At 47.7% G+C, this 24,073-nt stretch overlaps 11 protein-coding genes across 11 annotated transcripts; 7 read left to right on the top strand and 4 right to left on the bottom strand.

Annotated features, from left to right (window-relative positions):
* Positions 1-728: 728 nt before the first annotated feature.
* On the top strand, positions 729-2,255 carry F5147DRAFT_607701 (autophagy-related protein). The gene is made up of 4 exons (XM_041432365.1): positions 729-1,131; positions 1,192-1,484; positions 1,541-1,777; positions 1,841-2,255. The coding sequence occupies exons 1-4, from the start codon at positions 812-814 to the stop codon at positions 2,038-2,040; spliced, it is 1,050 nt and encodes a 349-aa protein (XP_041296102.1). The 5' UTR covers positions 729-811; the 3' UTR covers positions 2,041-2,255.
* Positions 2,256-3,587: 1,332 nt separating this feature from the next.
* F5147DRAFT_679911 (uncharacterized protein) lies at positions 3,588-5,671 on the bottom strand. The gene is made up of 8 exons (XM_041436277.1): positions 5,416-5,671; positions 4,965-5,351; positions 4,624-4,911; positions 4,502-4,574; positions 4,358-4,454; positions 4,286-4,305; positions 4,104-4,236; positions 3,588-4,054 (listed from the first exon to the last, which is right to left on the bottom strand). The coding sequence occupies exons 1-8, from the start codon at positions 5,502-5,504 to the stop codon at positions 4,044-4,046; spliced, it is 1,098 nt and encodes a 365-aa protein (XP_041296103.1). The 5' UTR covers positions 5,505-5,671; the 3' UTR covers positions 3,588-4,043.
* A 639-nt stretch (positions 5,672-6,310) lies between these two features.
* On the bottom strand, positions 6,311-8,423 carry F5147DRAFT_679918 (triose-phosphate transporter family-domain-containing protein). Its single transcript, XM_041436278.1, has 7 exons — positions 8,208-8,423; positions 7,964-8,152; positions 7,790-7,878; positions 7,252-7,690; positions 7,056-7,195; positions 6,823-7,007; positions 6,311-6,761 (listed from the first exon to the last, which is right to left on the bottom strand). Exons 1-7 carry the CDS (start codon positions 8,378-8,380, stop codon positions 6,597-6,599), a joined length of 1,380 nt encoding a protein of 459 aa, XP_041296104.1. The 5' UTR covers positions 8,381-8,423; the 3' UTR covers positions 6,311-6,596.
* Positions 8,424-8,428: 5 nt separating this feature from the next.
* Positions 8,429-9,153, bottom strand: F5147DRAFT_679923 (SOH1 family protein). Its single transcript, XM_041436279.1, has 3 exons — positions 8,920-9,153; positions 8,746-8,865; positions 8,429-8,688 (listed from the first exon to the last, which is right to left on the bottom strand). Exons 1-3 carry the CDS (start codon positions 9,144-9,146, stop codon positions 8,598-8,600), a joined length of 438 nt encoding a protein of 145 aa, XP_041296105.1. The 5' UTR covers positions 9,147-9,153; the 3' UTR covers positions 8,429-8,597.
* A 105-nt stretch (positions 9,154-9,258) lies between these two features.
* F5147DRAFT_679925 (ubiquitin carboxyl-terminal hydrolase) lies at positions 9,259-10,786 on the top strand. Its single transcript, XM_041436280.1, has 6 exons — positions 9,259-9,328; positions 9,381-9,935; positions 9,991-10,033; positions 10,084-10,233; positions 10,293-10,484; positions 10,536-10,786. The coding sequence occupies exons 1-5, from the start codon at positions 9,270-9,272 to the stop codon at positions 10,443-10,445; spliced, it is 960 nt and encodes a 319-aa protein (XP_041296106.1). The 5' UTR covers positions 9,259-9,269; the 3' UTR covers positions 10,446-10,484; positions 10,536-10,786.
* On the top strand, positions 10,787-12,228 carry F5147DRAFT_679930 (NADP-dependent oxidoreductase domain-containing protein). Its single transcript, XM_041436281.1, has 9 exons — positions 10,787-10,851; positions 10,923-11,010; positions 11,067-11,158; positions 11,221-11,301; positions 11,357-11,480; positions 11,549-11,615; positions 11,672-11,800; positions 11,854-11,903; positions 11,952-12,228. Exons 1-9 carry the CDS (start codon positions 10,812-10,814, stop codon positions 12,106-12,108), a joined length of 828 nt encoding a protein of 275 aa, XP_041296107.1. The 5' UTR covers positions 10,787-10,811; the 3' UTR covers positions 12,109-12,228.
* A 1,205-nt stretch (positions 12,229-13,433) lies between these two features.
* Positions 13,434-16,335, top strand: F5147DRAFT_679946 (uncharacterized protein). Its single transcript, XM_041436282.1, has 14 exons — positions 13,434-13,988; positions 14,054-14,146; positions 14,196-14,209; positions 14,264-14,369; positions 14,417-14,612; positions 14,665-14,776; positions 14,830-14,912; positions 14,961-15,248; positions 15,301-15,495; positions 15,550-15,608; positions 15,665-15,734; positions 15,785-15,864; positions 15,919-16,006; positions 16,070-16,335. The coding sequence occupies exons 1-14, from the start codon at positions 13,785-13,787 to the stop codon at positions 16,321-16,323; spliced, it is 1,842 nt and encodes a 613-aa protein (XP_041296108.1). The 5' UTR covers positions 13,434-13,784; the 3' UTR covers positions 16,324-16,335.
* Positions 16,336-16,929: 594 nt separating this feature from the next.
* F5147DRAFT_679951 (uncharacterized protein) lies at positions 16,930-18,117 on the top strand. The gene is made up of 6 exons (XM_041436283.1): positions 16,930-17,129; positions 17,182-17,295; positions 17,354-17,452; positions 17,507-17,597; positions 17,651-17,800; positions 17,857-18,117. Exons 1-6 carry the CDS (start codon positions 16,935-16,937, stop codon positions 17,958-17,960), a joined length of 753 nt encoding a protein of 250 aa, XP_041296109.1. The 5' UTR covers positions 16,930-16,934; the 3' UTR covers positions 17,961-18,117.
* Positions 18,118-18,321: 204 nt separating this feature from the next.
* F5147DRAFT_631016 (nucleotide-diphospho-sugar transferase) lies at positions 18,322-20,477 on the top strand. The gene is made up of 5 exons (XM_041432790.1): positions 18,322-18,515; positions 18,577-18,666; positions 18,730-19,756; positions 19,819-19,908; positions 19,969-20,477. Exons 1-5 carry the CDS (start codon positions 18,402-18,404, stop codon positions 20,157-20,159), a joined length of 1,512 nt encoding a protein of 503 aa, XP_041296110.1. The 5' UTR covers positions 18,322-18,401; the 3' UTR covers positions 20,160-20,477.
* Positions 20,478-21,175: 698 nt separating this feature from the next.
* F5147DRAFT_679956 (uncharacterized protein) lies at positions 21,176-22,063 on the bottom strand. The gene is made up of 3 exons (XM_041436284.1): positions 21,991-22,063; positions 21,801-21,932; positions 21,176-21,749 (listed from the first exon to the last, which is right to left on the bottom strand). Exon 3 carries the CDS (start codon positions 21,573-21,575, stop codon positions 21,297-21,299), a length of 279 nt encoding a protein of 92 aa, XP_041296111.1. The 5' UTR covers positions 21,576-21,749; positions 21,801-21,932; positions 21,991-22,063; the 3' UTR covers positions 21,176-21,296.
* Positions 22,064-22,360: 297 nt separating this feature from the next.
* On the top strand, positions 22,361-23,960 carry F5147DRAFT_679961 (uncharacterized protein). The gene is made up of 11 exons (XM_041436285.1): positions 22,361-22,445; positions 22,506-22,608; positions 22,670-22,759; positions 22,812-22,834; positions 22,895-22,928; positions 22,982-23,051; positions 23,108-23,158; positions 23,214-23,286; positions 23,343-23,400; positions 23,452-23,671; positions 23,730-23,960. Exons 2-10 carry the CDS (start codon positions 22,571-22,573, stop codon positions 23,651-23,653), a joined length of 639 nt encoding a protein of 212 aa, XP_041296112.1. The 5' UTR covers positions 22,361-22,445; positions 22,506-22,570; the 3' UTR covers positions 23,654-23,671; positions 23,730-23,960.
* The last annotated feature ends 113 nt before the right edge of the window (positions 23,961-24,073 follow it).

A 24,073-nucleotide genomic window follows, 5' to 3' on the forward strand; every position in this document is an offset into this window, starting at 1 on the left:
GACACCTTTGCTGCAGTCCTGATCACACCGAGGATCATGCCATCGGAGTTCAAGATTTGGGGTTAATAGTTGTCCTTGGCCTCCCTGGCACTCGAAAGGGACCTCCGTTTTCGTACATTCACAGCCCTTGTAGCGGCGAGCACATCAAAACTCTATCATGGAACCACCCGTCGAGCCCTAAAAGTCTCCGTTTTCCCTCCGCTGTTGAATGGATTTGTCGAGACAATAATACGAGGCGATTGTGGCGGCAGAACCACTCAATTGTCTATGATAGGTAGGAAGTCTCCTGAATCTACGACCTTGGCAGATCTTCGCTTTATTGAACAGGGTCGGGAATACGTACGGAGAATAGTTCACGCAACGGTGATGATTGAAAGAATGCATCCTTCATGATTGGTGCGGATTGTTCCATAGGTTAGTGTGGCCAGTTGTGGTCTTTCCAAAGGCATCCAGAATACTATGATCGCTTGTACTCTCAACCTTTATTGGCTTGGATGTTACCGAGGGAAACAGCATGTCATCCCATTCTTGGCGATATTCGTCTCAAAGCCAAGGGCCTTGAGAAAGTCGTGTGTGTGCTGTGAGGGAATCCGCTAACATGCCTTTGGCACCAACCTGACCCAGTTCAGCGACGGTGCTGCGACGTGGACCATATTGTGTGATGGTGCTAGTTGGACTGGTAACTACACATTAGGCGCGTCGAGTCACGTGAATATCATAATCAGGTCAACTTGCTGCTACACTAACGAGTCACGACTAAGACTCTCTTGAAACGCTTCCTGCAAATAGTTGCCATCTCGACAGAGTTTTGATGTCTGCATACGGTACTACACGCCATCACGGTCAACCGTCTGCGAATTCAACTCCAGCATCAACAACTCTCTTTCGCCGCCTGACATGGGAGGGTACTGTTCCCCTTGAAATTCGTGTAGACTCAAAAGAGTTGCCAGCGAATTCTGATCGCGGCTTGGAATGTTATTATATTCAAGCTCCTCGCGTCAGTTACTTGCCTCTTCTCATGCCTGAGATACGACGATTCTTGATGGATGTCGTATTCGATGAGGCAGCTGGCAAGATGCTTAAGGAGGAAGAATGGTGGTTCGAGAGCGAGGAAGGTACGCTGTTAAAGTGGTTAGTTTCAGACCCTTGTAGCGCGCTACACGATGTATCCTGAACATAATATTCTGGTAGGCACTGGCCGATAGGGCTGATCTACGATAATCACATCATCTCTGCCTCAATTCGGCCTCCGTCTCAGACTTCCACATCTCATTACAATCTGCAAGTGACTCCCTTGAAGCTCATTCTCCACCTTGCATCACCTCCCACAGAGAAGCTTCTTCTCTCGCCTTCTGCCGAATCATGCAAACAAGCTTTTATGGGGCAGCTCAAGGAGGCGGACTTCATACGGTGGGGAAACACGAAGCGCATGACAGGTCTCCGGAAGCAAGACCAGGATGGTATCTGGGAAGGCATCAAAGAACGTAAGCCAGCCGTTTCATTATGTGTATGCGCAATTCAGGATGCTTGTCATTTCTAGATAACTTCGATGACTATTGGCGCGTCGCATCTAAGATAGTGCCTACAACCGCACCTGCGCGGTCGAACTCTCCACCACCTTCCACAAATCCATCGATGCATGCAAGGCCACCATCTACAGACCCGCAGAGTGCACCGGACCGTGATAATGCTTATAACGTTCGCAGTGTCCCAGTTAGGTTGTATTTACCTGACGGGCCCGTGATGCAAGACGTTGTCTCTCCGACCCTTGAAGATGGTATGTTTCTCTCCAGAGGATTGCTGGTGAAGGATTGTTGGAACTGATCGAGTTATTAAATAGGCTCGGCGCATACTTTAGTGCATTACCTATCTACGCATCTTCCCCTCCTCTTTCCACCTGCGCCATATTCTGGCCCAGAACTTGCTTATGCTATGATGCATGGTGTGCTGGTACCTCCTGATGCGGAGATGGCATGGCTAGGGGCTTGTATGGCGGGTGCAGATGGATGGGTAAGTCTTTGCGTAGGAATCGCACGGTAGGCGATTGTAGTGCATTTTTACTGACCTTCTGTTCTGGGCGATGGCATGTATGAGATACCCTTTCTTCACTGTAGTGTGAAGTCAGGCCACATCTTTCGAGAACTCTCTTGTTGGACAAATTTCACACCAGCAAATTTAAATTTCACCCGTCGGTCAGTTCTCGGTCATTTTGCGTGCGTGACGTTTCACTGGAATGTCATCTGAAAAACCACCGGCGGGCTGCATTAATGCAACCTCCTCGGTCCTGATCAGTGGTAACTTCACAACAACAAGATCATGTGGAGAGTTGATCTCACGTATTTAAAACGTCTCAAAGTCCATGACACACGGTAAATGTTGACTACTACATACGGACTGTAGCAACACTCTAGATACACTGTTTGCGACCATCATATCGCAGCGGTGGCGCAAGGTTAAACCTTCAACCCTGTTAAAACATTATGCCCCAGCGCTCAGAATGACAGGGTCGGGGACCTTGCCGCGAAACTACACATACAATCAACCCCTGACGGCAAGTTTGCCGGTCGGCGGGGATGAACAAGCTTAAAATTATAAAAGACACACAGTCGCCGGCGTCACGGTCTTACGCGACCAGCCTCGCCGAGAAGCCCACCGTGCCTAAATCGGTTTGGCCTTGGAACACGGTACGACCCTTCTGCATTGAAACACGGGATTACTTGCAAGAAAACTGTATACCCAGCCTCCAGGGCGCAGGCATGCATTCATTCCGGGCTACTGCTACCTCTTGATAATTGAGCCCGTTCTATTGTGCGGTGCAAGACTAAGATTTTAAATTTCACAACCTAACTCAACTGCGCACCGCCGGCATATGTACCCGCGAATCATGCACTTGTCGTCCCTCGAGCGCAGCCGCAGTCGCAGTGCGGAAGGACGGACACTCGTTCCAGAATCCAGATGCAGTCATTCCTGCACTTCCATTCTCGTTGTGCACTCGACAAAGGCCGTCGGAACATATACGGGACAGTTTTGAACATATACACATTGGCGCTAACAGTCACCGAACCCCGGGCTCTGGAAGTAGCCGTGTGCTATGATTGGTGAGGTAAGAGTAGGTAAGTAGTTTAATCGCCCTGCTTAGTCTTGTAGCCATGATCAGACCATTTGATAGAAGAAAGTCAGCTGTTCCTCAAATACAGCATGGACCCGACTTACAGGTCTGCAATTGGAAGAAAAATAAATAGAACACTTCCCATTCCGAATAGCCCGTCCAGAAAGTCCTCGGAAGTCGAGGATTTCGTACTCAGTGCTAGTGCACAATGTTACCGAGCACGAACCTTGGCTTCAGCGCTCAACTTCAGCGTTACAGCGCATCATTTGACCGTTTTCTTGTCTCGTCTTAAATCTTTTTCGTGATTAAACTTCGCGATTAGGCTAAATAAATACAAAGTTAGCTCACAAACGTGGGATGACATGTTTCAAACCCTGTTTCCGCATCGGCACAACTCGGCCGCCGACCACTTTGTAAGTAAGCACGAAAACTTAAATGCGCGAACTACGGGACTGGGGAGGGTAGGAGCGTTTGATCGGCGTATGATTAATCTATGGATAGTAAACCAACTGCTGATCTTGAGCATGATGGTGATGATGATGATCGACCTTCCCATGGTGATGTGCCGCAGCATGCACAGGTTAGCTGGCAATGATGCAAACTCGTGGAGCTGATGTTCTTGCACGTTGTTTCAACTTTGGAAATCTGTGTATACAGGGATGTGATTGTAATCAATGTAACATGCAGTCTGGTGGTATTATTGATGTGAGTTGATATATGTGTCAGGTGAATAAATAAAGGCAGCACGAAATATATGGTCAACGAAGGAAGCCTGCCAGCGGTCTCCGAGTGGAATGAGAAACCAAAAGGTCTTCCCAAAGGCTTAACCAAGGCAAGAGGGGCATAAGAATTGGAGTTAAATGACAAAGCAAGATTTTGGCATGGCTGGGGCATGGCTGGTGCAGCGGGTGTAAAAATCGGTTGACCGTTAAAATTACCCCGACACTTGGTTATGATTAGGGTGGTTTGAATTACACCAAGCCTGAGAACTCACAAGCTGATGAGGCGTACAACTGAGAGACACTTTGCCATGTCAAACGAAGACGATTTTGGTAACTGTCATAAGGGCTCATTTGCCTGGTGGATTCTTCAGACAATCCTATGGCCATTGCGGTTCTCATGGCAAGCTGATCGTTTGTCAGAAGCGAACTAGCCAAACATTCCAATTTCACTCACATCACCGTATTGTCGGAATCCTAGGAGCCAAGCATTTAGCCGATGAACACGGGAAACATTCCCGGTACTTACCAAGAAGCCGACCAGTTTTGTATTCTGTCCATGCCAGGGTGATGACAGCGTGAAGAACGTCGAGAGATGGTTGGTTAAGTGCCGCGGATAACATCTCCTACTCATTCCGTTAGATCAGCAGGACCCACACACACGACCACGAACCTTGGCGTTCTCACAGAAAATATCTGCAACATTCTGGGGACCACGTGCGACAACATCCGGTATGTCAGAGAACCTGTTTGATCTCGTTCATATACGAGTTGAGTGCATTGCAAAAGACAGACCTTGCGCCGAGTGCTGCGATACAGTTGGAGAGTAGAGGGGATAGAGTCTGGTGTCGGAATTTTTCATATAGGTCATCATAAGTCATGAACGCGCATTGGCTGCCAAGTTGACTGATGAATATCTGGATGAAATGGGGCATCCAGCTACGTTGTGGCATCTGAGGATTCATGGGGTCGAAGACCTGAGTTGGCCGGTAGCCGCTCGATGTGGTATGGGAACGACCCATTGCCTGACCTGGACCGGGAGTTCCATATCGACGATTGTGATCATCACCTGCAGTTGTATGTCTTCCATGGCCATGTCAATGAATGTTGATATCTGAGAGGTGTGGATGTATTACCTATGAGTTGTAGGAGGCCTCGAATGATCTGGATAGGTTTGATATCGACCATGGTCTGTGGATGATGTTCCTGGTGGGGAGTAGGACGGAGAGCGAGACATTGAGTTGGCATATCCCTGCGATGGTGGCGTGTGCGCGGTCGATGCCGGAGTGGCGTGCTCATTTGCACTACTCGAATTAGAGCGCTCTGAAGACTCTGAGGCCGTGATCGTTACTCTACTCGATAATCCATGGTACGTTGGGGAGGAACTGGGACCCGCGATGGCTCGACTGCGCTCAGCAAAATATCGTTCGCGATCGCGAAACTTGCATGGGATTTTCGCTGCCTTGCAGGCCTCACATTGTGTCTCGGGGGATGACTGCAGACACTTGATTTTTTTGAGGCGGCTAGGAGAGGGACAAGGTGAAAGGTCAACATGGATTACTTGATGGAGATTCGAATGGGCAGTACCAGTTATCACAAGAAGTCACAAGACGCGGGCGTTTCTTGTGACCTTGGGTCTCTTGAGGGGACTCGATAATGAATTGAAAACCATCCATGGTAAAGTGAATAATTCAAAAGCCAGAATAGCCCGGATTTATATATCACACAGCCTAAATACCTCGAGGCCGTTGTGTGAGATCTGTACACGAAGAAAGTCAGATCAAAAAGTGAATATCGCTGATTTCCCGTGCCCATACGGTCCATAAGCGACAATGGATCGGGCCTCTTACCCAACAGAACGTCGCCATTAACCCAGCATTTCAACGATCTAGCAGATGCTATTAGTCAATCCGTGAATGGCCGTTTCTTCTGGTTTCATATCGTAATAGGATTGACAATCAGTACAAAGCACTTAATCATTGATGGCAAAAAAAAACGTGCGGGAAATATCACTTACTAGTCGCATCACAAAAGCTCTAGACTGTTACACGTCATAAAGCAGCAGTCCGATTATCGCCTTCTAATTTGACCTACGGGAGTGCCCGGCTCCTTGATGGGCCTGCCAGTGCGTAGTGCGCAAGGCCGCTCATCGCCTCCTACAGGCACTTTGGAGGGACTTGGGTCTGATTTTCACACCGTATCCAGGTATTTTCCAGCGCAGCCACATGTCTTTCGTTCAAGGGTTTTTGCTGTGCTGACTAAATTGATCGCATCAGATAATATTCCGCAGTAACCGAACGATTTGCTACAATTTGTCTCCCAATTCGTGTGGCCCAATCATCTAAACCAAAAAATCACATCACCACCAAGTCAGAGTGCTAAGCGCAAGACAGGCCGCGTGGTTGCCGGGCTCAACGGAACAGAAGTCAGCCAGAGTCAGGTGTCCTCGGATCAAAATTTTCGAACCATAACTCAAACAGTTCACTATTATTGCACATCAACGTAAGCTAAGCTTAATACAAACTTGAGTTGTGCACGGCTCGGGACCAAATTAGAGAGGTAATGGTTCGTAATATTTAGTACCAGAAGACCTATGGTTATTGGGACTCCAGTCTCCCTACTCGGGCAAGGACAATCAGGTGCAAATGGGCCGGAGGATTCGCTTTCAAAAAGCCGCTTCAGGTTGCAACTTCTTGTCAAAAAAAAAGGTCAAGGCTGGTAACTAGTCTGCATATGATGGCTATGTAATTGGAAGCGCATCCGGGGCCCTAGTTCTCGTCTATACCTCTTTCAGCTTCCCAATTGAACTTAGAGAACTGAATGCTCCGGACTAGTTCGGCATCTTCTTCGCCTTCATGATAATCATCCGAATCGTCATGATCGGTGGAAAAAAGCAGGCGCTGATGCGCGTCGCTATCAACAGGCCCCTGATGCTTTGTGGCGTTTCGATGAATACATAATTCTAGAAGGTTTTTCCGTAACGATGCGACATACCGCAAAATGACCATCCTCTCGATGTCCGAGATTAGCAGCACTAAGCTCAAAGTTGATCCCATGCACAGAATCTGACGAGTCGCCCACATCTTCGTCGTTAATCGCTACCATGTTCCCCTGCGCGTCCACTGATAGTCTACCATCGATGGAATTGCGGTACTTGTGAAACGTAAAAAGGGCAATCCCTACAGATACCGTTAGAAGTGCCGCATTCATATAGCTTCGAAACGGACCGCAAACTGTGATACCTACGCCGGTTATATTGAGTGGCGTAAGCGTGTCTCCGAAAAACCATGCCGAGATTGTAATGGTCGACACTTCTTTGGCTATGCCTGCTATTGACATTGGCAGGACTCCGGCCCGTTGGATTATACTTTTATGACCTAATTAGATGGCATCGTGGAGTTGAGCGCATGGTCATAAACGTACTAGTATTCACTCATGACCATACAAAACGCCAAAATGCCGGGCGCGACCAAGAACAGACCCGAACGAACGGTGGAAGCCATGTCCTGAAAGAATGGTGAAGCGTATATGGTAAACCACCCCTCCCAGATGGCGCTAAGAAGAGCTGTCGTGGCGCCTATTGTAGGAGCCAACCAGAATATGGTAGCTGCAGGATTATCTAGACCCATATTCTTGTTCTTTAAGAGCAGTTGCGTAAGACTCCAGCGGAGACCCCCACATGCACTGGCGGTCATCACAAGTAAAAACCCGGGAAGAACGAAGGCCGTTTCAGAAGCAACCATAAGAATCACCCCACCAAAAATGAGCAGGATGACAGCGACAAGTCGCAGAGAGAACACTTCCAGACGGAAGAAAAATGCAAAGGACAACACGAAGATGAGAGAAGATGACTTGCACATTGCTGTAGACAACCAGATGTATGAGTTGAGCGTCAATTACATATTAAGAATTCAAACGTAGGCCAGCCAGCGTCTGGCGAAGTTCAGAACTGACAACTCACTATAGAAAGATAGGGTAATAGTCTTGAGTGATAGGTTCGACAGACCAATATCGAGACCGGTAGCAACGGCAGTAGGAACTGCTTTCTTGCTTCAAAGAGGCTACAATTAGAACCGGTGCCCAGTGAGGACAAGGACTGCCCGACGGGTACTAGCTATTGCGAGAAAGTACGTACCTATAGTCTTTTACCGAAGGGCTTCTCTCTGGCCGGAAATGATGCGAGAAACAGACCCGAAGAGCAGCAGCCAAGACAAACTGAATGATCATGTGCAAGGTGGTCACGAAGAGCGGATACGGAAATCCAAAAAGGTCTGGCGAAAACATCCACTTGTTGTACAAAGACAGTAGGGTTGCGAATATATACCTATGTAGTCAACATATGAACCCGTTTCAGGAGCCTCACAGTAGCACCCACGTACCATGAAGCTATGAAGCATGTATTGATGATGGCAGTTCTCCACCATATTCGCTGTTTCTCTGCAAGCGACGCGATATGAAAGGAGGATTCGCCGTGGTCACTCTCTCTGAAGCTTGATTCCACCGGTATGTATGAGTGACGACCTTCAGAGTCATTTTCAGCATGGTGAGCCATGTACAGTAAGATTCCAAGCAACGGTGGCACTGCGCGTGAAGTGTTTAACACGCGTGGGAACTTTCAATTTGAAGACAGCCAGAAGGATTTATGTAAGAACCAAATGACATAGAGCAGTAACTCCTTGCGAGTCTGTATGTTTGGCAACGCTTCATTTTATTGTTACTTTCATTAACAAAGCGCCATGTGCTTCCGCCAAGACATCCGGTAAACCATATCACCCAAAAGGAGCATTCTGTTGCGATTGCACACCGGTTTCTTGAGGGTCGGTGGAGGCAACACTAGTACTAATCCCTGGGTAATCTCGCCTGACGCGACAGATCATTATCAAGAAAGTGTCTCTAATAAACTCCTGTATCTCATACCATGTTCGCCAGTGGTCATACTGCTTTTGGTTGAGATATTCGCGCCATTCATCTTTCTTCATCTCTGACCTAAATTGGGCGTGTTGAAGCAAATCAAGATGGTGCAGTGCGTGCGGGTAGCTGAACAAAAACATCGGTTGCAGTATCGTAAACGCTCGCAAACTATGGACGAACTGTATAAACCGGGCATAATCCTTCTCTTTCCAGTACGTGAGATACTCCAGATAGTTAATGAATGCAGGTTGATCAAGAATATTCTGCTGTGCGAGAGAATGGAGGTAGTATGGGTTTGCCAGCGACTGCATAAATTCCAGTTCAAGCTCGAATTTGTCGCGGTTAGCAGCTCGTGGATCTTCTGTCATGACCTGAGGCGATTGAGCAGGGTCGGAAGCCTCCATCATGTGCAAGTCACGGTGGAGAAAGCTTGTTATGAACGGAAGGCATCACCAAACAAGAGTCACGTGGCAAGCCGAACCTAGACGCGCGGTATAATTTGTTGCTTTTGCTTTTGCACGTCGTGAATAATGTCAGACGAGGACTCTAGTGGCTGGCAACTTACAGAATCTGACCCTGGGGTGTTCACGTATGTTGAAATGATGATAACTGATCTACCTGACTCACGCAACCGGTCACAGAGAGTTACTCAAAAGCCTTGGAGTGCCTTACATCGTCGATGACCTCTACTCACTTGAACCAGAATCATTGGAGGCGCTACAGCCTGTACATGCCCTAATCTTCTTGTTTAAATGGTTCCCTGAATCACCTGACGACGAGCCTGGTGTTGGTGCTGGTCACTATGATTCAGATTTCCCTGGATTCTTCGCCCATCAAACTGTGAACAACGCTTGTGCTACACTTGCCGTTGTCAATGCCCTGGGAAACATTGCGTCTCTTCATGCAGGACCGCAATTTATGGACCTCTTGAGCTTTACCGCAGGCATGGACCCACAGACATGTGGGATGGCTATCACAAGCGCGGATTGGCTTCGAGAAGCTCATAACGCGCTTTCTCCACCTAGTTCCATCTCGTTAGATGGTCTAGACCTTCCGAAGAAGAGCGAAGAAGCCTATCACTTCGTTGTGTACCTTCCGGTGATGGGGAGTCTGTATGAACTGGATGGACTGAAACCTTACCCAGTGCAACATGGCGAATATGACGGATCTGGAGAGGGATGGGTTAAAAAAGCAAGGTACTTAGCGACAGGCTGTTGTCATATTTTGTCATTGAATCCCCCCGCTTTCTAGGGAAGTTATAGAGAACCGGATACACACTTACCCGACTGGAGCAGTGAGCAAAATATGTATTTTATGTTTTATGTCTCAACTTATATTCTGTAGCTTGAGTTCAGCTTACTCGCTCTTCGGGATGACCCAATACCTGGAATGAGAAGACGTTTAGACGCTCTGCAAGGTTCAGCAGAGGACGTTGAAATAAGCGATCTTATGAATAAAATTTCCAATGAAAACTCCAAGCGCGAACGCTGGGCAGTAAGTACCGAAATATTATTTTGTCGCCGATACTCACACTTTTGATTCTGTTTTAAAAGTTTGAGAACAGCTCGCGTCGCCACAACCACATCGGCCTTGTGCATGCTTTATTGTTGGCTCTAGCAAAGGCTGGAAAGCTTGACTCGGCGAAAGCAGATGCGCAGAGAGTGATGCAAGAGCGCTTAGAGAGACAAAGAGCGATGCAGTCCTAGAGCGGGGCAGACTGATGTGCGGTCACAGTACTCAGTAAGGTTAAGGTTTTGGAAGTTTCGGCCTGATTGCACAGCTGACCTTGCCCGCAGTGCATTGGGCACGTACTTTAATCTCAGTCTCGTCCTCGCTTCCCGAGTTTGACTAGCGAATGACAATAGAGGTCTCTTGGCGCCCAACGTGAATAATACTTCTTTGATTTCATCGTGAACTGTACACTACATAGTTTGTTCCTGACGTTTCTCTCGCTTGCCTTTATTTTACGTCTCAGCGGTCTTTTCAAATCGGGAGGTCTGACAAGCTGTCACAAATAATGAAGCTGCGGATACTTGGCACGACGGACACGTTTACCGAGTCCACCTTGTACTATGACACTTACGATCGAGTCTAGAATTCAACTGGTGTCAGGTAATAATTTGTGTTTTTAATACCTGTCTACGGCTAAACTAGTGAGAATCCCTCGTACGGCACGACCATAGGCCATACAATGCCACTCCTGGGATTCGGCGTGTATCAAAATTTCACTACCCGAGCGTCAGTTCTTGAGGCATTGCGAGCGGGCTTCAGGTAATATAATTCATGACCATCGTTGATGCTTTCCCCATTGTAATGAACCATCTCAGACACGTGGATTCAGCCCAAGCTTATCGCAATGAAGCGGCTGTTGGGGAAGCTGTCAAAGATAGCGGCATTGACCGAGGAGAACTTTTCATTAGTGCGTGTCGCTGTGAAGGTGGTTCTGCAGGAAATGAGCTTCCATCACCTACCGAACATTAGCGACGAAATGTATCAGCAAACATCATGGGTATGAGAGCACGCTGAGGGGTGTCGATGAATCTCTCGCTAAATTTGGCTTTGGTGAGTCATTGTTGAACGAATTTTTAGTAAATATTCTTACGTCTTTTTAAATTAGAGTACATCGACTTATTCCTCATTCACGACCCGTATTCTGGCACTGAGCGCCGTCTAGCCACATACAGGGCTTTGCAAGATGCCCGTGATGCGGGAAAAATACGATCTATTGGCGTTTCAAATTAGTGCGTTTTCTGCCTTGTTTCCTAGTAAAGAAGAGATATAGTCGTAATCATGATGCACCATTTTTCAGTGGGATCAAGCATTTAGAAGAGATTGCAGATGCAAAATATGATATGCCTGCGGTGAATCAAATTGAGGCATGCAACTGATTTTGATGAACAGTAGTACCATTCCACTCATTGCATGCTGGCAGCTTCACCCATTTTGCCAGCAACGGCCTATAGTGGACTATTGCCGTGAACACTCGATCGTGGTCCAAGCCTACTGTCCGATTATGCGAGGGAAAATGGATCATCCGATCATTCAAACAATAGCGCAGAATGTTAGTCCTGCTTCTGAGGCGCTATACCAGATATGACTAAAAGGCCTTCTTAGCATGGTCGCGACGCAGCCCAAGTGCTCCTTCGGTGGTCACTTCAAAAAGGGTATGGCGCCGTCTTTTCATTTTTGAAGTTGAATTCACATCGGTTTAGCTTCGTTCCGCTGCCCAAATCAGCAACGCCAGAACGCATCAGATCAAACGCTCAATTGTACAATTTTGAACTGGAACCCGAAGAGATGGAGCAACTTGACGGACTTGACCGTGGAAAAGAGGGGTCCATCAGCTGGAACCCTGTTGATGCTCCGTAATTATTAAATTATGTTTCCAAAGCGCGAGCTTTGCTGTTGATTCAAACTGAAAGAGGCTTATCGATCAAATCTAGTTTTTTATCGTCTCATTCATGGACCCACGACAACGTTATATGATTCATGGTTGTCTCCGTCGCTCAGAAAGGATTATTATAATGGATGCCTCGTTCCTCGTGACACTTTTTGCGTCTTTTATGAGGCGATAACCTGATATACAAGACGAAGCGGGCGAGATGAAATTCAACTACGTGTATCCACACCAACGCCACCCACGAGTGATCATGCGTCTACACTACCTGTGACTTATTGCGGACAAAGTTAGGCATTGTTGCATGAAAATTAAAGTATGTACCAGAAATTCGAGCGCTTAATTTCGATCGTGGAAAGATGACTTGATGCTCCTCGACCAGCATGCATTGTATCTGTACGACTGCCAATCAGGGAAGTCAGGATGTCCATAACATGACCTCGTACATTTTAGATTTAATATCAGTTCAATCAAACGTACTTGGTTGCCTGGGAGGATTTAAGTGTCATGATGTGTTGGTTGGAGCAAGCGAATGTACGTGGGCTAGCGTAGGTGCTACACAGCCTGCCACTCCCGGGCCTCATGCACATGCACCATGATGGCCGAAATTTTCTAGCACATTGGAAGCATGTGGAGTACATGTCAAACCGCAGCCGGTTCCGCCATCATTGAGTCATGCATCATTTGATAATTTGATCAATGGGCTACTCAGCTAATAGCGAGGACCTTGCCAACGGCCAGCTCTGATCAATTCATATCCACTATCTCCAGACTTCAAGTCCAACGTAGGTTCACAAACCATGATGAAAAGAGCAGACCGCCTTTTTCCGGGACTAGCGGACCTCTAATGTATGGTTTGATTGTGGCTCTCTTTTTTGCTTTCGTTCTGATTTGTTCCATCATCCGCAGTGAAATCTATTTGGTTTTTTCCTTCTTCGCCGAAACTCTCAGGTCCTAACTCAGGGTGTTACTGACAAAAAAACAACGAATGTAATTATTTAAAACCCGCATTTCTTACGTAACACGGCTACGTCATCCCACCTGGTGGTTCTATGTGGAGTTTTACTACTCTGACTGGGAATATCAGATTGAAATGTAGGAGATTCCTTAGACTTTGGCTTTGTACTTGAAGCTTGAAGCCTCGGCCACCAAAATTGCAAGTAACTCAAGGCACAATTATCAACGTACGGGCAATCGACTGAAAGCTTTCGAGTTTGCGCCAGTGCTGATTGGATTGTACCTCATTGTTTCATCAGCTAGGGAGCCTGACTAGATGATGCAATCGTCATTTAGAGAGAGTGTACGGTCCGGGCCAAGACCGAGCACCGAGATTCTTTGAATGGACTTTGTACTGACACATTCGGTATGTCTGTGATGGCGAATCCAGTATCCCATTGATCCTTTCAAGATCTTGTACAATTTCAGGCCGCCCCACAAGGAATCTCCTGTCGGGATCTTTACTTAGCCGGCTATACATCAAGAATCGAAACATGGCCAGACCTCGGTATTCTGACATCACCGTCCTTGGATTGAGACCCAGAACATAAACTGGCTCTCCACTCGACTGATTGACTGACTATAAATACGGACAGTGGTTAGCCAGGTCCGCAGTCTGGTTCTTCTCACCAGAAAGCCCATCCACTGCTTTATGGAAACAGAGCGATCTTCACCTTGCACCTCGCGCGAGATGCAGAACAATTCTGAACAACGATCACTCTCCGTAGGTTCATCTAGATTCTTCAATGGTGCTAGCAACAATGTAGTTTCGTCTAATACATCCGCAACTGGTGTAACATGCGATGCAGAGAATGTTCCTGTCACACCCGAATGGTGGATGAGTAAGTATCTACCTGTAAGTATACTTTCCTTGGATCTTATCTTCGAGACGCTTACCAGTGATGTACAACTCACTTACAGAGTTATTCGGCTGCGCGAATGTTCAAGTTCAGTAACCCGAATTCGTATAACTGGGCAAATAATATGCTTGCTGGTCTAGCGATTCTTTTTTATGTCAGTAGTTGCATGTTCTTCGCCTATCAAAAGCTGATCGATCGATTAGGGTTATGACCAAGGGTACACCTCCCTGCATTTCCTCTTCCGAGTGAATGTTAACACACCGACGCGCAGGGTCATGTCTCAAGTGAATCTTAATGAGGATTACCTGAAATTGATGGGCATCTACCCCACCACGGGCAATTCACGTAACCTTGCGGCGCTTGGGGGAATTGTTTCTGTAAGTTGCAAGCTTCTTGACAGTAACCCTTACTGCATGTCTATCAGGTTTATTACGGCGGTTCCCTCATCGGAGCGCTGCTCGGCGGTTCTATCGCCGACAGGTCAGGACGTATAGCTGCCATAATATTGGGTGTCATTGTCTCGATCATCGGAGCAACATTTCAAGCCTCCGCGATGAATATCACTTGGATGTGTTGCGCACGAGTCGTGACTGGTCTCGGCGTGGGAGCCATCGACGCAGGTGGATAACCCTATGTCCTTATCTTGATTCTCTGTACTTATTTTTATCATAGTCATTCCTGTCTGGAGCAGCGAAGTTTCTTCACATACAGCACGAGGTAGCTTTCTTGCCATCGAGTTCTTCCTGAACATCGGTGGACTGTCATTGGCATATTGGATAGAGATGTCAGCACGTTCCAAGCACCCTGTTATGAAACAATTGTCTGACGTATTTGTAGATTTGCGAGCATGAACTACAATGAGGTACTGGCATGGCGCACACCCCTGGCACTGCAAATCGTGTTTCTGCTCGCGATTCTCGGTTCGTCCCGATCCTTTACTCAACCTCGCTTATGTTAACCCATCACAGCGCTTGTACCTTTCTTTCCGGAGTCCCCTCGATGGCTGGCAAAAGTCGGCCGTGTCTCCGAAGCACGCAATGTGTTGCAAGCCACCCGCAAGGATGGAGTTGAGGCTGAGCTCGCTACCATTGTGCAGAGCGTGATACATGATCACCAGCACGCAGAAAACAATAGTTATATTCGCATGCTATTTCCGAGGACAAAGAGCCAGCGCGAACTACGACGGAGAGTTGTTCTAAGTGTATGGCTCCAGATTATGCAAGAGCTCGTCGGCATCGGAGTCATCACTGTCTACGGCAAAGCACTTTCTTCTACCGGCTCTCGCTACTTCTCTGACGTTATATGCAGCCATCGATCTTATTCAGGGCGCTGGCTTCAGCCAAGACGAGGCGAAACTCTTGGCCGGATTCAATAACCTGTCCTACATGTTCAGCGTGCTCTTTGCCGTGTTTACTCTGGATAGGTTTGGCCGACGAGGCACAATGGTATGGGGGGCTGCTGGCATGGCGTTGCTCCTGCTCATTGGTGGCATCCTGGACAAATGTGATATACTACGTTTACTCTGTTTGTTTGATCGTCGCTCATATCACTCGATAGACGCTCAATCAGGGGGCCCCAATCAACGAGCATATGGCGCGGGTGTCCTAGCGATGACAGTAAGCAACCGATTCTGGTATCGTGAAGTCTTTTTTGTAAATGATGTGCCTCCCAGTTCCTGTATACCGGCACGTTTGGTGCCACCTGGCTAGTAACTCCGTGGCTTTATCCAACTGAGCTCTTTCGTGAGTGTGATGAATGCCTTTGTCCAATTCTTTTCTCTGAAACAATGCAGCCACATATGTTCGGGCCAAAGGAGGTGCATGGTCTGTTGTTGGATGGTCCATAGGAAATGGCGTCGTGACTATGATTACCGTACGTCGTCGAAGGATCGAACATTTGCAAATGAATTAATGGTCCTTTCCCTAGCCTTTCTTGTTTCAGGCGATCGAATATGGTGTGCTCCTGCTCCTCTTTGGCCTCAATATATTCGTGATCCCCTTTATCATTTTCATGTGTACGGCTTGCGTCTTACTGTTTTCAATGTGTGATCCTATTGACGCGGCGGTTCTATTTGTAGATCCAGAAACTTCAGGTCGTCCTCTTGAGCAAATGGATGATTTCTTCAGCAATGCGACATCTTGGAACGTTTTTACCGCGTCTCGACAAATACGAGAGCAAGGTTTCACAGACTATCAATGGACACGCAAATACAATGGCGGTATTGAACAGTCAGAGATATCGATGACTCAGGTCAGTGGAGATGTAGATGGTGAAAGGCATGGATGGGCGAACAAGCTGAGACGCCGTGCTTCGGATGCAGGACTCGTGTAACATAATCCTTGTATTTTTTTGTATGCTAACACTTGTATAATTTGAATGCTTTAACTTTGGAATCGTTATCGCAAATCTAGCTTCAGTTTATGAAGAACTAGTCCAGGACAAACACCGGTCTCATGTTCCCTTAGGACGTACGAGCAACAAAAGTTTTTGCACAACGTGAATGGATTTCATGTATGAACATGTATCGGAAATTAACAGTAACTATCGTCCGGAAGTTCCGTCAGACAGACGCTCAACTCGCTGGGTGTGGCTTCACCAGGCTGCAAGCAGCCCGACAATGCACAAACCCAAACGTCCTCGAAATCCCCGCAAGCGGAGACCATGTTCTCTGTCGAACGAGTGAGCGCTAGTGTCATCCAGCGGAATTGAAGGACGTGGCATGTGTAAACATGCGAGACTCGAGTTAGTTTCTATAAAATAGATCCTAGCTGAGTATGTTCTAAGGAAACATAAAAGTTTGACGACTGGTTTATATAGTTTCTTGTCGATGGTCTGTGCGTGGGACATAGGTATCAATACCTAAATGCTTGTTTTGGAAGGCAATAGGTACTAAATTTAAATAAATGTCAAAGATTCAGTCAAGCTCTAATTACAGTTTCATCATGTCCACCGACGTCTTGTCACATTTTGGGGTTCTTGACGAACTCATACAAGTTATCTACCAGGGCTTCGATCGATTCGTCCTACTATCGCAAGTAACTAAATCTACATGGTCGATTCACTTAGGCCTCAAGGGACCAGAAGGCAGGTGGTGGCGAGGTTCATGGTCTACCAAAGATATCCTCAACATCACCAACGTTCGTGTCGAGGCCTTTCGACCACCCTTACCCTGATCGTGCGTCGTTCTAGGGTGTGCAATCAAGCCCTCAGGTGCTTGAGAACTTCGCTGAAAAGCTTCGGACGACATTCGTAAATGGTGATCTCACCATTGGAGACTGGACTGAGAAAGACTCGGACATCAACGTAAATACTACTCTTGATGTACGGATTATACCCAGCCGACAACGCAGGACTTTATTAGCTCACGTTTGGGCCAACTGCCAAGCGTCCACTACACATGGCTCTGAAAGAACTGTCAGCAGCCGAAGCTGCATCTCAGGCAACCGCGTTGTTCATTGACGTAAGGCACATGAATCGTTGGCTTGCTCACCAACAATATTTGACTCGTATCAAGATTGCGCTACAAGCCCAGTCCCGCAAATGCCAGCTGAACCCTCTTTTCGCGCCCCGCAACGTTGTCGCAGAGTCATCCCACGCTAATTCAGGTCCGCTGCGTCCCTTGTCAACGTTGATGCGCATGTTGAGCTCATTGCCATAGCTTCAACGCTTCCGTCAAAACGCACACCCTTGGGCCTGAGTCAGGTCCCTGTCCCTGCTGTCAATCAGGCAGCTGAACGGAAAATTAAGGCTCTTGAAGCGGAACTTGCTCGCTCAAAAGAAAAGTCTCCGTCAGGTGATGCGATATCCAGTAAGCCCCTGTTGCGTGCCACGTACTCAGAGGCAGCTGATTCTAGTGCCGAACAGAACCTTCAACCGGCTCTCGACCTCCAAAGGGCGCATCTTTGGCCAACCCGAATAAGAAGGCAAGGAAGTACCAAGCTCTCGAATTTGAGAGTGATGAAGACTAATAGTCAGCTGTGTATGTCACATGAGCCGCAAAGCATTAAATATTTCATATTTCGCCAGCCTGGGCTTTGGGTAATTGGCCGGATCCTGCTAGTGCGGTGTCACTGACAACAGGAAACGAGTGAAATACCTATCGAGTTGAGCTATACTATTGCCAACACCTTTCAACTCGTACGATAAGTCATGTTGCGGCTCATAACGTTAACGGTGGTTCTTTCATGATGACCTTATCCCGAGTGAGCTAGTAGTTGCGGGTGGAGTTTATACTAAGCATGTTCCGTGACTTTACCGAATAAGACATCGGGCAACTCCCGAAATAAACGATATCTAGAATAAGCGCTAAAAGCCTTCGTACACGTTTGCAAAAAAACGGACCACGCTTATATATATAAAACTGCACTCTGACAGCTAACGCAATACCCTTAACATCGTCTCAATCTATCATGTCTTTTCCGTACAGTTATGCTGCCCCACCTGCCGCGCAGGTCAGCAGCAGCGAAAATGCTCTTCCTGTTGAATACATGTTTGCTCAAATCATGGGCGCAGTCCAGAAATCAGTAAGTTCCGTTCATCATGTAAGACATTCTAAAATACAGTAGCTCATGCATCGATACATAGCACGCTGAGATATCTGATCTCCGGCAGGAATGTGCTGACCTTCGGTTGGCAAACGCAAGCTTGGAACGTCAAATTCGGGAAGGGTTTCAGGTGAGCGGGATGACTGTGCACTTCAACAGATTCTAAATTCCAAGATTTTTTCGATTGCAACAGCAAAATGGGAACGGAAACTACTACACCAGCTCGCGCATAGGCTCTGGCTTTGTGACTCCAGTGCCCGGCAGCCCTCAGCTCCGGGCCAAATCCCCATTCCTATCTCCGCACAGTATCCCATCCCTTGTCACTACACCCACCAGCCACCTCCCATCTCCATTGGGTGATAATGCGGTCGCCCCTTTCCAACTCGGTGTCCGCGACATTCCCGGGTTCTACGTTGTAATTCCCGCAGGAGGTGCTGGTACGCGCTTATGGCCGCTATCTCGAGAAGAACACCCGAAATTCCTTCTCGACTTAACTCTTAAGGGACGTTCCTTAATTCAAGCCACCTGGGACCGTCTTCTCCCTCTTTCATCTCCCCTCCGCACCACTGTAGTTGCGGGTCCCGGCCATGTTAAGTCCATCCGCGAGCAACTGCCTGACCTTCTCGCGCACAACTTGATTTGCGAGCCTGGTCCAAAGGATTCCATGGCAGCTATCGGACTTGCCGCAGCTGTTCTTGCAAAACGGGACTCCAATGCCGTCATCGGTTCTTTTGCTGCTGACCACATGATTTCTGGCGACGACGCCTTCCTTTCTGCTGTCGCGGAGGCTGTTGAAGTAGCGAAAAAAGATTATCTCGTTACCATTGGCATTGCGCCCTCTCATCCTTCTACCGGCTTTGGTTATATTCGACTTGGAAACAAACTGGGCATCAAGGAAGCTCCAAACGCAAGGCTTGTTTCTAGCTTCAAAGAGAAACCTGATGCGCGCACTGCTGCTGCATATATAGGTACCGGAAATTACCGATGGAATGCAGGGATGTTCGTTACAAAAGCGACTGTTCTCTTGGATCTTCTTAAGGAATACAAGCCGGAACTCCACGATGGGCTACAAAAGATTGCGGCCGTATGGCATGACGAGGCGTTGCGCCAGACCGCTCTCAACGAAATCTGGCCCGAGCTCGAGAAGATCCCGATCGACAATGCAGTCGCTGAACCTGCTGCTGCTGAGGGTAAGGTTGCTGTAGTACCAGCGACGTTTGGTATGTTTCCACATTCCATTTTTATGGTGGAGCAAGGGAAGTAGATTAATATCGGACTTTAGGCTGGGATGATGTCGGAGACTTCTCTTCGCTCGCAGACCTCCTGCCTGCTGAATCTAATCAACCTCGTGTCCTTGGGGACAGCTCTTTGGGTGATTATTTTTACCTTTTCTCACCAAGTCGCCGTGGTTGATTTCATCTCTCTTCGGCAGTGCTGACGGAACAAGTTGCTGGAGGAATTGTGGTACCCGGCTCAGGACGTCTCATCACGTGCCTGGGCGTCGATGATCTGGTTATTGTTGACATGCCTGATACCCTTCTCGTCACCACACGTGCACGATCGCAAGAGGTGAAGCGCCTCGTGAAGAAATGTCGTGATGCGGGTTGGAAACACCTCCTCTGATGAGTTGTATATTTGGACTTTTTGGAATCGGAAACAACAGACTATGGTAGCACAATGGATGCTCGTGGAAACGGGATTTGATCTCACACGCTCACAACTTTTTCTGAAACTGACTATGCTCATACCATACCTTTTCGAGGCTAGTTAATCTCTTGTCTTTCTACGTATGTGCATGTGCATGTGCATGTGGTGTTTGTCAATGGGTACTTATTTGTTTGCTGATAATGGACTTATATGATGTAACACGTCATGATGTTTCCGCCACGATTGTGGCTTTCTGGAATTCTGGCACTTGCGATTACAGCGTGACAGTAACTGATCTGCCTGGAGTAGGAGATGCTCCCACGTCGCCATTACAACCCGTGAACGAGATCGTCGTCGTCGTCGTTTGAGCATAAAGAATTTAGCCAAATGAACTTATCGACGCTGTAGTGCTCATCATTCCAGATCGGCTGTGTAACCACATGCCCTGCAGACTTTCATCCCCTTTGGCCAGAGGTTCTTTTTGACGACCATGCTATACCTCGGCCTACCAACAATTTCACTTAACTTTCTGACCCTGTTCGGAGAGCTTCGGTAACAACTTCGCCTGTCAAGTCTCCAAACCAACCTGCCCCACATATCGGGGAACGTCGGGATGGCTGTCCTTGATAGAGAAAAGTCCAAGGAGTTGACGTATAATGGGAGTTCGTTTTGGGCGAAGGGAGGGGGAGTTTTCCGGCAGGAAACGTGCTCCAGGCCCTTGGCATCAGAAAGCACGTGTAGAAGAGGAATGATGCTACCAGGATGAGGGTGAAACTGCGATTCGACGAGGGCGGCGTTCTTTTCGAAGATCAGTGCGTCGACTAGGAGGTCGATGACAAATTGTTCTTCTGTGTGTTTCAGTAGACGTGGGGCTTCCGAATGGCTTCTAGACAGTACTTTTGGGGGTGTACCCGTATCGAGTACCCGGAAGTCAGGAGGCACTGTACGATGATCGAGTGAATCAGGTCGCACGAGGGCATCCACTGAGATCTGGTTCGTGATTCATAGAGGTGGTAAGAATGAAGAAGCTCGACACCTAAAATACATGCCTCATATACATACATAGCCTGCCTCGCAACCATCCACAGAAGAGACCAAAACGAACGTGCGTGATCATGTCGAACACTTGGTCCAAGAAGCCCACTTTGAGATTATGATAGGAGTACGAGACCGTGGGAACAATTGTTGCAATCGCAAGGTACGTTTACACAATAACACCCAGGGTCTATGATAGGATTGATAGCTCCCTGTGGCACTTCCTTGTGTTCGTATCCTTTGATTGATATCGATATCTGCGAGATATTCGTTACAAAAAGGACTTAGCTTCGGCAGATATTGCTCTCCGAAGCAAACCCTGAGCGCGAGAGCTTCAAGAAGTATTTGCTTAGTCATCGTGATTTCTGACTTGAACCTTCGACGGAGGTTGTTTTCCTTACACAATGGATGCTCTAGAACTCCTAGTGGCTGAGGCCGCTAAACAGGCCAAGCTCAGCGCTCAGCAGGTGACGTGCGGACTTACGGCGAACACGCCGTTATAACCTAAATGACCCTGCAACTTGTAGTAATGTACGTAGCCTCTGGAGTTTGCCGCATCCCAAGCTCATGTGCCCGTTGAAGTAGGCTCAGCTCTTGCAGCTTGTTTGACAGTTGACTTACCCCAGGACCGGCGGGGTTGGCGCTATTTGGATGTCAACGCACGAAGATATTGCAGTCGCGCATCGCGAAATGCGACATGGTGCATGAGTTCCTGTTTGTGCATACCTGCTAGTACCTGCGACCATAACCGTGGCTCAACTTTCCCTTCAAGTATAGGTTCACTTTTGCAATCACAGTATTGTCTACCATAGCATGCAGACCAAATACCAGTACTGATTCCTGTCTACCTGTGACGTTATGAAAGGAGCACAATAAGAAGGTATGAAGGACAGGCACAGGAATGCCAGCGGCAGCTACGAACTTCCGAGCATGCGACGCCACAGAATGAAGCTGGTTGTTTAGTAAGTCAAAGGCGAGCATTTTGTACTGCCTTGTAGATCAGAAAGGTGCGTACATCGCAATACTTAGGGTCCCCAGCGGCAGGCACTCCTGAGACATTGAAGGCACAGGACGGGCCAAGAACTCGAAACTGGCTATTTCTCATTGTGTGGCAAACAAAAGTGAGGAGGCTGTAATATATCAGGCGACCAGCGGCAGGTACCAAGGCACGAAGATACGAGAAAGCTTTCAAAAAGATTCAGATTGAACTGCAAACCGTAGAAGGAGGTACAACTAATGCGACCCCGAAACATATAAAAGACCTCCTTGCTGAACCTCTAACTGCAGAACTCAAGCTCTTCGATCCACATTCAATCTCAACTAGTACACTCCGTGTTTAACAATCTGAAACAATGTCACACCTCTTCGTCAGAAACTTGACCTTCCAGTCGTGAGTGTCTTTGTGCTGTTGCCCTGCATAACTTTGCAGCCGACTCACCGTTGTTTCCCAGCAATGACCTCGACAAGGAGGCCACACTCATGCTCGCTTTCGATGCCGACATAGAAGGCCTCTACGAGGAATTCTTCCCGGTAGTTTGGAAGTAAGTACGTCTACTTTTGTCCCTGACGATTTTTAACCACGCAATTTTTTAGGGTCAGCAAATTCGGGGAGACGGGTGGGTGTTCCTACTCTTTCGTTTCCGAGTTTCCAACTTACACATGACCCCTCTTTCCAGGTCCATACAGGACTCGCGCGACCTACACGAGCCAGTAAGAAAGATGATGCAGATAATGCTCGTATACAATGCTTATCCAACGTATAGACTTGCTTTCTCCAAACCGCAGGTCGTGGACGGGAACATCATCGACGCTGAAACTGCCGTTAAGATCAATGTGAGAAACTCTCATCTGCTCTGCAATTCTTAGCACCAACGCAAGTCATGACACAGGTCAGCGAGAGAACAATCCTGACCGAGGCCAACGATGTCTATCATTTCTCTGTAAGTCTGATCTCTGTTAATCTCCATCTTTTCCACTCACGAACATCTCGCGTAGCCCCCTAAGCCGGGAGCCTCTGGTGTCCTGCAGGCCGTGAACGAGACTGGGGCCATTCAGGATATTGCAGTCGGTGTGTAACCATCCTCGTCTCCTTTCCTCTCATCTCAGTGTATTCCCCGCATGCAGGCTTCATGAGCCCAGGAGACTTGATGCCCCAGCCCGCACTCTACTTCAATGGTGTTGGGTATGTTCTATTTCTTCTCTTTCTTCAGAGTACTCACAGTGAAAAACGCAGAGATGGCAGTCATGTCACTGCTCGGTTCACCCCGATCCTGCGCGCCTACATTACGTCGGACTATCAAGAGACTGCAATCATACGAGGTGCCATCGACACTCCTGTGGTCTGGTCGCAGGACCTCGCTGCGCTTGCCGAGAGCACGACTTGGACGCTCTCACGCGACCTGTCCAATGGACACTACACGATCGTCCAATCTTGATTAAGGAATGCGAAATTGGTGCGCCTACTATGTGTTCTGTGAAGTCTGGATCTCTGTGTTTACACTGCTTTCATAGTATCTTGGTTTAAGCCAATGGCCTCACTGAATTCCTTATCTTTTTATAAGGTTGTTTGTTTATCGTGTATTTCGCAAGAGTTGAGAGTTGTAGAGTTTCTTATGGGACTTTATGTATGTGTTTGAAATCTCGTATTTTGTTGGACGAGATCTCCCGAGCTGTGTATGTTGTTAGTCACGATGCATGCAGCGTCGTGTGTGATTTTGAGATTGTGGTTGTTGAACAACAGGCGAAGTTGTGACGCAAGGTCGTTTTCCGTCTGAGATATTGTGCTGCCAAGGTGCGCTATTGCTAGTAGTTAGCAATAGACAGGGATTATTACGCTCGGCTTGCCGACTCGGAGG

Source organism: Suillus discolor (genome assembly GCF_016758755.1).
Source record: "Suillus discolor strain FC423 chromosome Unknown F5147scaffold_11, whole genome shotgun sequence".
Taxonomy (NCBI): domain Eukaryota; kingdom Fungi; phylum Basidiomycota; class Agaricomycetes; order Boletales; family Suillaceae; genus Suillus; species Suillus discolor.

Coding starts and splice junctions, on each gene's coding strand:
- F5147DRAFT_679961 (XM_041436285.1), top strand. CDS start 22,571: ATGTCACACCTCTTCGTCAGAAACTTGACCTTCCAGTC. Junction 23,052..23,107: donor AAACTGCCGTTAAGATCAAT/GTGAGAAACTCT, acceptor GTCATGACACAG/GTCAGCGAGAGAACAATCCT. Junction 23,401..23,451: donor CTCTACTTCAATGGTGTTGG/GTATGTTCTATT, acceptor TGAAAAACGCAG/AGATGGCAGTCATGTCACTG.
- F5147DRAFT_679925 (XM_041436280.1), top strand. CDS start 9,270: ATGTCAGACGAGGACTCTAGTGGCTGGCAACTTACAGAATCTGACCCT. Junction 9,329..9,380: donor TCTGACCCTGGGGTGTTCAC/GTATGTTGAAAT, acceptor AACCGGTCACAG/AGAGTTACTCAAAAGCCTTG. Junction 10,034..10,083: donor ACACTTACCCGACTGGAGCA/GTGAGCAAAATA, acceptor TATATTCTGTAG/CTTGAGTTCAGCTTACTCGC.
- F5147DRAFT_631016 (XM_041432790.1), top strand. CDS start 18,402: ATGTCTTTTCCGTACAGTTATGCTGCCCCACCTGCCGCGCAGGTCAGC. Junction 18,516..18,576: donor TGGGCGCAGTCCAGAAATCA/GTAAGTTCCGTT, acceptor ATCGATACATAG/CACGCTGAGATATCTGATCT. Junction 19,909..19,968: donor CCTTGGGGACAGCTCTTTGG/GTGATTATTTTT, acceptor TCTCTTCGGCAG/TGCTGACGGAACAAGTTGCT.
- F5147DRAFT_679956 (XM_041436284.1), bottom strand. CDS start 21,575: ATGACTAAGCAAATACTTCTTGAAGCTCTCGCGCTCAGGGTTTGCTTC.
- F5147DRAFT_679946 (XM_041436282.1), top strand. CDS start 13,785: ATGGAAACAGAGCGATCTTCACCTTGCACCTCGCGCGAGATGCAGAAC. Junction 14,613..14,664: donor CGTGGGAGCCATCGACGCAG/GTGGATAACCCT, acceptor TTTTTATCATAG/TCATTCCTGTCTGGAGCAGC. Junction 15,735..15,784: donor TTATCCAACTGAGCTCTTTC/GTGAGTGTGATG, acceptor GAAACAATGCAG/CCACATATGTTCGGGCCAAA.
- F5147DRAFT_679911 (XM_041436277.1), bottom strand. CDS start 5,504: ATGGATGGTTTTCAATTCATTATCGAGTCCCCTCAAGAGACCCAAGGT. Junction 4,912..4,964: donor AGGCCTCCTACAACTCATAG/GTAATACATCCA, acceptor TGGCCATGGAAG/ACATACAACTGCAGGTGATG. Junction 4,306..4,357: donor CAAAACTGGTCGGCTTCTTG/GTAAGTACCGGG, acceptor CTTGGCTCCTAG/GATTCCGACAATACGGTGAT.
- F5147DRAFT_679923 (XM_041436279.1), bottom strand. CDS start 9,146: ATGATGGAGGCTTCCGACCCTGCTCAATCGCCTCAGGTCATGACAGAA. Junction 8,866..8,919: donor GATTATGCCCGGTTTATACA/GTTCGTCCATAG, acceptor GTTTTTGTTCAG/CTACCCGCACGCACTGCACC. Junction 8,689..8,745: donor TATGACCACTGGCGAACATG/GTATGAGATACA, acceptor CTGTCGCGTCAG/GCGAGATTACCCAGGGATTA.
- F5147DRAFT_679951 (XM_041436283.1), top strand. CDS start 16,935: ATGTCCACCGACGTCTTGTCACATTTTGGGGTTCTTGACGAACTCATA. Junction 17,130..17,181: donor ATATCCTCAACATCACCAAC/GTTCGTGTCGAG, acceptor GCGTCGTTCTAG/GGTGTGCAATCAAGCCCTCA. Junction 17,598..17,650: donor GTCATCCCACGCTAATTCAG/GTCCGCTGCGTC, acceptor TCATTGCCATAG/CTTCAACGCTTCCGTCAAAA.
- F5147DRAFT_607701 (XM_041432365.1), top strand. CDS start 812: ATGTCTGCATACGGTACTACACGCCATCACGGTCAACCGTCTGCGAAT. Junction 1,485..1,540: donor CTGGGAAGGCATCAAAGAAC/GTAAGCCAGCCG, acceptor TGTCATTTCTAG/ATAACTTCGATGACTATTGG. Junction 1,778..1,840: donor CTCTCCGACCCTTGAAGATG/GTATGTTTCTCT, acceptor GTTATTAAATAG/GCTCGGCGCATACTTTAGTG.
- F5147DRAFT_679930 (XM_041436281.1), top strand. CDS start 10,812: ATGACACTTACGATCGAGTCTAGAATTCAACTGGTGTCAG. Junction 11,801..11,853: donor TTCAAACAATAGCGCAGAAT/GTTAGTCCTGCT, acceptor AGGCCTTCTTAG/CATGGTCGCGACGCAGCCCA. Junction 11,904..11,951: donor CGGTGGTCACTTCAAAAAGG/GTATGGCGCCGT, acceptor ACATCGGTTTAG/CTTCGTTCCGCTGCCCAAAT.
- F5147DRAFT_679918 (XM_041436278.1), bottom strand. CDS start 8,380: ATGGCTCACCATGCTGAAAATGACTCTGAAGGTCGTCACTCATACATA. Junction 7,879..7,963: donor CCTTCGGTAAAAGACTATAG/GTACGTACTTTC, acceptor GCCTCTTTGAAG/CAAGAAAGCAGTTCCTACTG. Junction 7,691..7,789: donor TATTACCCTATCTTTCTATA/GTGAGTTGTCAG, acceptor GGTTGTCTACAG/CAATGTGCAAGTCATCTTCT.